General features: G+C 42.3%; 1 protein-coding gene across 1 annotated transcript in view; it reads right to left on the bottom strand.

Moving 5' to 3' along the window:
* Positions 1-959: 959 nt before the first annotated feature.
* nau (nautilus) overlaps positions 960-10,722 on the bottom strand; it is a 307,290-nt gene continuing 297,527 nt past the window's right edge. Inside the window, exon 5 of the mRNA XM_067142925.2 lies at positions 960-3,036. Coding sequence (XP_066999026.1) covers positions 2,879-3,036 — 158 coding nt within the window. The 3' untranslated portion in view covers positions 960-2,878. The remainder of the gene's footprint in view (positions 3,037-10,722) is intronic.

Below are 10,722 nucleotides of genomic sequence, written 5' to 3'. Positions count from 1 at the left end.
ACCAAGAAGAAAAGCCAAGATCACCCCAACAATAGCAGCTAAGAGACTTCAGTGGGCAAATTCCTTAAAGGATTGGAGTGTTGAAGACTGGAAGAAGGTAGGAATATTATTTTATACAATTCTTGAGCAATTTCTGTAACTGTAGGGTTTTCAAACATGTCATTGCCTCTTTTTTACAATGAAGTGGAAAAAGTTATCCAGATTAACAGATCCAACACACAATTTATTACCATGTAGTCATGTGTAAATGTATGGCCTAAATACTTCATTTTTGCTTCAGGTGTGCTTCAGTGATGAATCTGTCTTCTGTGTCGCTGAAGAATCCGCCCAGTATGTCCGCAGGAGGAAAAACGAGTAATTCCATCAGGAGTGCGTCCACCAAACGGTGAAACACCCAACATCGGTAACGGTGTGGAGTTTATTTTCTTGGCATGGAACTGGAAGGTTGTACATTGTGGAGGGTACAATGAGGCATGAACAGTACCTAAAAGTGTTGGATCAAAGACTACTACCTCAAATGAAGGACTGGTATGGCTCAAATGAGTGCATTTTCATGCAAGACGGTGCACCATGCCATAAGGCAAAGAAAGTGATATCCTTTCTACAAGAAAATGGTGTTAAAATGCTTGACTGGCCTGGCAACAGTCCTGACATGAACCCATTGGAAAATCTGTGGGCTATAGTGAAAAAGAAAATTTAAAAGGAAACCATTACTACTAAAGCACATTTGGTCGAGACACTCACAAAAATATGGCATCAAGATGAAACTATCAAAGAACAGTGCAAGACATTGATAGAAAGCATGCCAGATAGAGTGAAAACATTCATAAAGGTCAAAGGCATGCATACCAAGTATTGAAATGAAATTGTGATTCACTTTGTAACTTTTATGTCACCTCAAAACTGAAATAAAATATTTTTCTGTCTTTACCATAATAATTTGCACACCTCTGTAATTTCGTGTGGCTATTTCTAGCCAAATGCAGCCCTTGTAAGGCAGACCCTCCGATGAGGGTGAGCGGCATCTGCCATGTGTAGGTAACTGTGTGTTATTGTGGTGGAGGATAGTGTTACGTGTGGTGTGTGAGTTGCAGGGATGTTGGGGACAGCACAAACACCCAGCCCCGGACCACTGGAATTAACCAATGAAGGTTAAAAACCCCTACCCGGCCGGGAATCGAACCCGGAACCCTCTGAACCGAAGGCCAGTACGCTGGACATTCAGCCAACGAGTCGGACATAAATACTAGGTACACAGATACTATTCAATATTCTGAAAAGTGGAAATCAGAAACTTCTATGACAGTGAGGAACACATACCGAGAGATATGAGCCCAGAAGGACACCAGTCATACAATCGCGAGTTGTCCCTCTCCTGTCCAAATTATTGTAGTTTTACAAATGATAAGAGTTATAACGTCGTTAAATTATTGGCAAAATTGGTTGTTTTGTCTAAGCTTCATCGGTGTCACATAATATTTATTTTGTTTATCGACCAACTGAGATGTTTTGTTGGTAAGTGTACACTCCTGTTATTCACAAAGTGCATTCTACCAATATTTGTATTACTGAACACAAGGTCATTATAATTCCCTCTGTACTTCTTTGTTCTGTTTCACGGCTACTTTTATCGATAATCAAACAATAGCAGAAAGGTTTGAAGTATCAAAAGCTTAATGTTGTAATGAAGAAACGGGCGGGGGGATGAAAATAGTTATCAGGTCTTTTCGGATTCATTGAAGGTACCACTTCAAGCTGAACTCAGATTAAGTGAAAATAAAGTACAATTTAAAAATGCCAATTTTACTCTAGTTAATTCATGTTTGTATCTCTCGAATTAGTAACTTACAAAGAATGTGGATGAAGAGTCCAGAAGGGTACCAGTCATGCAATCCTGACTCGTCGCTGTCGTGTTAAAATAGTATTCTACCGAGCTCGATAGCTAAAAAGCAAAGCAAAGTCATCTCCCTACAGGCCATGAAGGCCCTTGGAGGGGTGGAAGGTAAAGGCTTCCACTATCCGTAACCTCGGCACTTGATGGGGTGGAGTGGTTAGCTCTACGCCCGGGCGCCTTTGCCCCCAGGAATTACCCTGGTACTCATTTTTGGTGTAGGCTGAGTGAACCTCAGGGCCATATGCACCTCCAGAAGTGGAAATCTCATTTCTTAAATTTTACGACTTCCTGACGGGGATTCGAACCCACGTCCTTCCGGGCGAGCCGAGCACGCCTTTACCGCCTCGGCCAGGCAGCCCCTGAGCTCGATAGCTACAGTTGCTTAAGTGCGGCCAGTATCCAGTATTCGGGAGATAGTAGGTTCGAACTCCACTGTCGGCAGCCCTGAAAATGGTTTTCCGTGGTTTCCCATTTTCACACCAGGCAAATGCTGGGGCTGTACCTTAATTAAGGCCACGGCCGCTTCCTTCCCACTCCTAGCCCTTTCCTGTCCCATCGTCGCCGTAAGACCTATCTGTGTCGGTGCGACGTAAAACAACTAGCAAAAAAATTGTATTCTAACCTGGAAGAAGAATATCTCGAGTTCATAATTTCCAAAGAATGTTTCTGGCAGAGATGAAGTTCACAAATGGTTAACCTGGTCAACTTTTAATTGAACTTCCATCTACAAGTACGTTCCTAATTACTTAAAACTCTGAGATTCTTGCGTCTCTTTGTTACATATATTGTGCGATTCCACGCCACATATATTTCCTTTGAACCATGAATAACTAAACAGACTTGGTAATATGCTATAATATTTCTTATATATGTCAGTTTCGTTAATCAAGGGAGAAGGTTACTTTTGGACTAAGAAGTGTGTTTCTTCTTGTATAGTCGTTCGCATTCCATCTCCATTCTTTCAAGGTGTCTAACATATTTTAATCACTGCACCATTTTCGTTTCTTCTGTTTCTTCAATTTTACATCCTCCCGTGTGCCGGAGAAGTCCCGGGCTAATACTCTCCACTATGAGACTCAGACAGTCGAGACTTGAAGTAGCGTCAGAAGCACTTGTTCCATTTCCTTGCTGCCCCTCGAAACCTGAAACACACAAAGAGCAAAACATTAGAGTGACACATTATGACAGTCTCTTTTCATAGGAGTACTTATAACTTCATAATTTACACACCCACTAGACTGTTGAAGGTTTCCTTAAACCTTCGGTCAGAATCGTTTAAGCCAATAGATTGAAATCGTATACAGTGACTCACAGTGAAAGTGGTGCACCTATCCTATGATATTTCATTGTTGTAAAGAAGCCTCTTGGTTCAGAAATTTGAGAGTATTTTTGAATTAATCTATTTACAATAACCATACCATAAAGCAAATATCTTCACAAAATAATTTATACAATTACAACAAAAATTACATATTATTTGCTCAAGTTTTACACCACAATGAAAATGGTACAGTCTGTATATTTTGTGCCGTTGAAGGACATGTGTGTACAGTTAGTACCCAGTGTGACGCCACATTTCTTTTAATCTCCTTAAGCCTTTCTGGTAGAGATCGAACCGACCTTTCATAGTAAGAGAGCTCAATTTTATCCCATTACGTCTGAAGGGCAATTTTGAGGCATGTTTGCGGATGTTTTCATTTAACGTACTCCATAAATGTTCAATGATATTGATGTCTGGTGACTGTAGAGGTGTACCCATTACATGCGTACTCTATGGGTCTTATGTTTCGAGTCGTTGTCCTGGTAGAACGTAAAACAAACCCGCAAGCCTAATTTCTCTACACTCTGAGACAGTTCTTTCCTTACTTTGTCTAAATACCCATCTTGCTCCATAGTGCTATCTATTAAATGAAATTTTCCTACTCCTGAAACCACCATATAACCCCATATCATCAAGGACCCACCACCGTGTTTCACCGTGGGCTGAAGATTATTTTCTGCAAGCTCCGTGTTTGGCTTACGCCAGATACTGACCTTCCCATCTGCTGCAAACACAATTTACTTTCATTAGTAAATGTTACTGTTTTCCAGTAGTCAAAAGATTTATCTGAGCGATCTGTGGCAAACTGGAACCTGAGACGTTTGTTCTTCTTGCTGATGTATGGTATATTGCATGATACTCGACCATTGAAATTATCTCTACGAAGTACTCTTCTCACGGTTTCTGAGCAGGCTGTTTTCTTCAATACGACTTCTACTTCCTTGGTAAGTTTTGGTGCACTTAACTTGGATCTTTTTTTTTTTTACGTCGAATCCATGCCTCGTCTGATGCAATGAATCTTTTTCTCGAACTACACTTCTCTTTGCTCTCCATTCTACCGTACTGACAAAAGCAACTAACGATATTTTGCACAGTAGAATGACTCTGATTTACAATTTTTCCAACACCACGCAGAGATTTACCTCTTTGGTAATAGAAAATTACCAGCTTTCTCAGCGCCACAGACGTCTGAGCTCTTTCACGTTCCATTTTAATCTACGGAGGGTTTCTTAAATGTAATGCCTGTCTTCAAGCACAGAACGAAGGTTCGCGTGGTTCAGAATGTGTGACCCAGACATGGGGCACCAGGTAATCCAATGGTAGTCATGTATTGGGCGGTGTACCACTTTCACAGTGACGTTCAATCTGCAGTTGATCCCGGTTAAGTGTTTTCCATTTTATGCAGATATAGTCATAGAAAGGAAGTGCATCTTTATAGTCCCTAAAAGTTGGATATGTATTGAATTAAATAAGCAGGATTACAGATAATTTTCACTTAGAGGGAATATTCATTTCCAATCAAATATGTTCATACTATATATACCACTTCCCTAACGGAGGTCTTCTTTTTTAGTCTAATGAGATTAAGTTATACAGGCTTCTCCAGATTAGGTTGTCATAGTCATTGTTATTAAGTTAATATATGTACAGATGAAATTATTTGATATTCCATAATAAATATCTAAACCATACTAGCACTTTTTTTTTTACAATTTGTTTTACTTCACGCCGACACAGATAGGTCTTATGACGACGATGGGGTAGGAAAGGCCTAGGAATGAGAAGGAAGCGGCCGTGGCCTTAAATAAGGTAAATCCTTTTGTCTGCTGTGAAAATAGGAAACCACGAAAAACCATCTTCAGCGCTGCCGACAGTGGGAATCGAACCCACTACCTCCCGGGTACATGCTCATAGCTGCGCGCCCCTAACCGCATGGCCAACACACCCTGTAGTAACACTTCTATCCATTCCAGATTGTACAATTCGCATGAATTATTTACCATACTTCTTGCCATGTAAGTCGACAATCATTTTTGAGAGAAGGGGAATCCAAGTAACTTGTCACAATCTATTCGTCGGTGACACAATTCGGCACAGAATTACAATTCGCAACAATTACCTTTCATTACCCAATTCATCATCATCATCATCATCTGCTTACCCTCCAGGTTCGGTTTTTCCCTCGGACTTAGCGAGGGATCCCACCTCTACCGCCTCAAGGGCAGTGTCCTGGAGCTTCAGACTCTTGGTCGGGGATACAACTGGGAGTATGACCAGTACCTCGCCCAGGCGGCCTCACCTGCTATGCTGAACAGGGGCCTTGTGGAGGGATGGGAAGATTGGAAGGGATAGGCAAGGAAGAGGGAAGGAAGCGGCCGTGGCCTTAAGTTAGGTACCATCCCGGCATTCGCCTGGGGGAGAAGTGGGAAACCACGGAAAACCACTTCCAGGATGGCTGAGGTGGGAATCGAACCCACCTCTACTCAGTTGACCTCCCGAGGCTGAGTGGACCCCGTTCCAGCCCTCGTACCACTTTTCAAATTTCGTGGCAGAGCCGGGAATCGAACCCGGGCCTCCGGGGATGGCAGCTAATCACGCTAACCACTACACCACAGAGGCGGACCATTACCCAATTACAAGTCTCAACAGTTATGATTCGTCACACAGTACAATTTGTCGCTGTTGTAGTAGATTTAATGGAATTTTCTAACTTATAGCCATACACCATTCAATATAAACTTATTGATTTTATTTTTCATAATGTAGTTTTAACTTTCTGCTTTCCACAGTAATATATTATGTTTCTAGTTTCTACAGGCATTGATAACGTTCCAAATTTGAAATATTTTCAATAATTCTTCCTCTCTAAGTTTGCAATATCATCATAATTATGAACAATGAAATTACTTGTAGATACACACGAACCTGACGCTGAGAGTAGCTCACTGCAGCAGAAACCCATATTGGGAGTAGAAAGTCATAAAGACGTTCAGATCATTCTAACCATAGTGATGACTGGGGAAGAATTGAAGTGAAAGAGTGTATGGTGTCTATGAGGGAGAAAACAAGACTACTTTCAGAGAACTACTCTCTTCCATCATTTAAAATAAATTGCGGAGTGTGTCAAGTGAAGAAAATAACAAACTCCGAAAAAAACCAACCATGAAAAGGACATAGCGCCTCACAAGGCTCCAGAATCGCAAACGACCAACGAATTCAACGGCATAGCATAATAATATACTAAAACCTTGTAAGGCGATAGATAGCTTTTTAAACCTAATAGTGAATTTAAGGTCCGCCTCTGTGGTGTAGTGGTTAGTGTGATTAGCTGCCACCCCCGGAGGCCCGGGTTCGATTCCCGGCTCTGCCACGAAATTTGAAAAGTGGTACGAGGGCTGGAACGGGGTCCAATCAGCCTCTGGAGGTCAACTGAGTAGAGGTGGGTTCGATTTCCACCTCAGCCATCCTGGAAGTGGCTTTCCGTGGTTTCCCACTTCTCCTCCAGGCAAATGCCGGGATGGTACCTAACGTAAGGCCACGGTCGCTTCCTTCCCTCTTCCTTGTCTATCCCTTCCAATCTTCCCATCCCCACGCAAGGCCCCTGTTCAGCATAACAGGTGAGGCTGCCTTGGCGAGGTACTGGTCCTCATCCCCAGTTTTATCCCCGACCCAGAGTATGAAGCTCCAGGACACTACTCTTGAGGCGGTAAAGGTGGGATACCTCGCTGAGCCCGAAGGAAAAAACGACCCTGAAGGGTAAACAGATAAAGGAGAAGAAGAAGTGAATTTAAGTTAAATGTTGGAACCTACAAGCAATCTGAATGAGTTATCAAGAGGTAACTATTGTATAATGGACGGAACATACATCTCTTTTGCCAAGAATCTGTACACAACACACGTGAAAATTCGAAATCAGTGGTCCTCTGTTAAATTTTACTGCTACTGATGGTAAGAAAGAGCAGTAGTTCTTATTAAACACTTTCTCGAGTTTATAAGTACGAAGTACTACTTCGATTTCAATGTCAACTTATTCCACGGTTCATGTCAGAATACTACGAATAAGCATCGGCACTTGTTATTGATTAAGGCCGAATTTAAAGAAGCCAAAATAGCAGGCTTTCTGTTCGATGTCGGTCATTTATGGAGTCCGATGGGTAAGCAGTAATATATCAAAGCAAAGCAAAGTCACCTCCGTACAGGCTATGAAGGCCCTTGGAGGAGTGGAAGGTAAAGGCTTCCACCATTGTTAACCTCGGCACGTGATGGGGTAGAGTGGTTGGCTCTACTCTCGGCCACCTTTGCCCCCAGGAATTAACCTCGTACTCATTTTTGGTTTAGGCTGAGTGAACCTCTGGGCCATATGCACCTCCGGAAGTGTAAATCTCGTTTCTTAAATTTTATGAGTTCCTGACATGGATTCTAACCCACGTCCTTCCCGGCGAACCGAGCACGCCTTTACCGCCTCGGCCAGGCAGCCCCTAGTAATATATCAACAAGAACAAATTAATGACTTTAGACCACAGTTCGGATCATTAATCTTACAAGCAATAATGCCTGAAAACAATATCTAAGTACATACGACACCCTGCGAGAGACAGCCCAAGAAGGTCTTATACCAATATTTGATTAATCGAAGACAATTTTTGACGATGGGATAGGAAGGGGCTAGGAGTGGGAAGGAAACGACCGTGATTGTATCGAAGATGCATTTTGAGACTTTAATATTCTGCAAAACGATTCACCTTTGCAAGATCGGTCCTGGGAAATGTTTAGAAGCGGCAGCTGCTTTCGCAAAACCTTGATTTCAATTTCTTATTTCTAATGGGAGACTTGAAAGGTTAGTTTCCAGGTGAATCCTAACACTGTTTTCTGCCATTATAAAATACATGTTTTACGCTGTTACTGTTACATACTTAAGCGAAACATACTCGCAATAATACCAATTTTCACGAGTAAACATAAATCTGCCTTTTTGTTCTCTTTTTTATAACGTGCCTTACTTCGCACCGACACAGATGGAATGAGAAAGGGCTAAGAGTGGGAAGGAATTAATTAAGTTACAATCCCAGCATTTTCCTGGTGTGAAAATGGGAAATCATCTTTAGGGCTGCCGACAGTGCGGTTCGAACCCATTATCTCCCAAATGCACACTGATAAGCACGTAATCCAAGCGAAGATAGTGAGTTCCATGAAACCGCCCGGAATTTGTTTTATACTATTTAGCCACACTTTCAGAAATCATCAGGAGATAAGAACGGATCTAAATAAATGTAAGAGAAATTGTAAGGAGAAAAGAATTTCAAAATTTTAGGCCACGCTGGAAGTATATAGTAGGTCTACGTTGAACTAACTCGAGGAGGTAATTGAGTGATGGCTGTTATTGTAGTGTTAATCATATTAGATGATGCCGTAAATCACTGAAAATCCGTAAATTATTCTATTTGATTGGACATAAATTAAATGCAATCTTAATAATTAACTATTTTTACGGATTTTGGAAACACCGAGGAGCCAAAAGTTTGTTTTACATGAACTCTTTTCGTGCCAGTGGGTAGTAGATGACCTCTGTGAGCATGGGATTGGCATATCTTCAGCCTTGTACAGATAAGAAAGGATTTCCACCTTATCCTTTCTTATCAGTACATGTGTAATCTGTCAATACGGAAATTAAACTCGCAAATCAAGATATCTTGTTGAGAAATTTAAAATGGTACCAGCGCGAGAGTCAATTAGGGTTAAAAATTGGACTGTTCGCAAACGTGATCTTCCCCTTGAAGAACGTGATCTATTTAGTGAAGAATGCCAAAAGTCCCGGGAGGAATGCGAGCTGTCTCTTAAGTCATTGACAGGTATTGTTAACTGATCGATCTATGCGTTCAATTGAGAAAAGCAGTCAGTCAATATACCTGATGGTTGGTCTATCACTATCACCATTCACGCTGGTGATCACAAACACTCTGTCCCTAACATGAAAATTCCACGATTTTTTTCAATCATTGTTTCTAGTTTGTCAAGATTTTCTTTACTGTTAGCTTATACGTGCATCTTTAAATACCATTGGAATAGGCCGGAATCGAACCTGCTACTTTACGGTTTGAGTCGCTCGACCCCGCTAACTGTAATATACTTAATATTCAACTCTCAATATGACCATCTCCCATTGCAGGTAGGATGTATATCAAGTGATAAATTATATTTGTGTGACAATAAAGAAGCGTTACACTTAAAAACAGGAATCTTTCAATCGAAAAAAATACTTAAATGGCTTCGGTAAGCAAAGTAAAGAAAATATGAGAGACGATCTGTTAAAAATAAATGTCTAAAATGTCAGTCTCATTTCGATGCCAGATGGAGGTAGTGATTATTGTTTTAAAGGGAAGAACGACTAGGCAACCCTTCTTAGCTCGAATCAGAGGAAAAAATGGAAAGATTCGACTCTAAAAAACGACGAAAATGTAGATTAAAAGAAAAGGAAGAGTCTCAAAGGATGGGGTAATGGAGGACTCGCAAACCTAATACTGTCAGGGTCAGAGAACAAGAGCTGACCAAGGGAGATCAGATAGGAAAAAATTAAATAGCGTATGGCCTTTAGTGCCGGGAGTGTCCGAGGACATGTTCGGCTCGCCAGGTGCAGGTCTTTTGATTTGACTCCCGTAGGCGACCTGCGCGTAGTAACGAGGATGAGATGATGATGATGAAGACGACACATACACCCAACCCCCGGGCAAGCGAAATTAACCAATGATGGTTAAAATTTTTGACCCTGCCGGGACTCGAACCCGGGACCCCTGTGAACACAGGCCAGCACGCTAACCATTTAGCCACGGAGTCGGACCGGATAACAGAAATTGACAGTGAAGAGTCTGACTCATCAGTGGAGACAACGCTGGACACAGCTAAAGGGAGAGCTCCTTACGACATGGATGTATTCTACCACCCCTGGCCATAGGGGTATGGCGTCAAAAGTCGAGTGGTTAGAGAATTGACTTCTAGGGCTGAAGATCACACTATTTGTTCTGGTCATGTCTAGTGGATTTCTGGGAACTAGAATGGCCAGGGTCCGCATCTGTGGTGTAGTGGTTAGTGTGATTGGCTGCCAACCCCGGAGGCCCGGGTTCGATTCCAGGCTCTGCCACGAAATTTGAAAAGTGGTACGAGGGCTGGGACGGAGTCCACTCAGCCTCGGGAGGTCAACTGAGTAGAGGGGGTTCGATTCCCACCTCAGCCATCCCGGAAGTGGTTTTCCGTGGTTTCCCAATTCTCCTCAAGGCAAATACCGGGATGGTACCTAACTTAAGGCCACGGCCGCTTCCTTCCCTCTTCCTTGTCTATACATTTCAATCTTCCCATCCCCCCGCAAGGCCCCTGTTCAGCATGGCAGGTGAGGCCGCCTTGGCGATGTATTGGTCCTCCCCCCAGTTGTATCCCCAACGCAATATCTCACGCTCCAGGACACTTCCCTTGAGGCGGTAGAGGTGGGATCCCTCGCTGAGTCTGAGGGAAGAAC

This window comes from Anabrus simplex, chromosome 1 (assembly GCF_040414725.1).
Source record: "Anabrus simplex isolate iqAnaSimp1 chromosome 1, ASM4041472v1, whole genome shotgun sequence".
Classification (NCBI taxonomy): domain Eukaryota; kingdom Metazoa; phylum Arthropoda; class Insecta; order Orthoptera; family Tettigoniidae; genus Anabrus; species Anabrus simplex.
The sequence above is the reverse complement of the archived record's forward strand: the minus strand, read 5'-3'. Positions and strand labels throughout refer to the sequence as shown.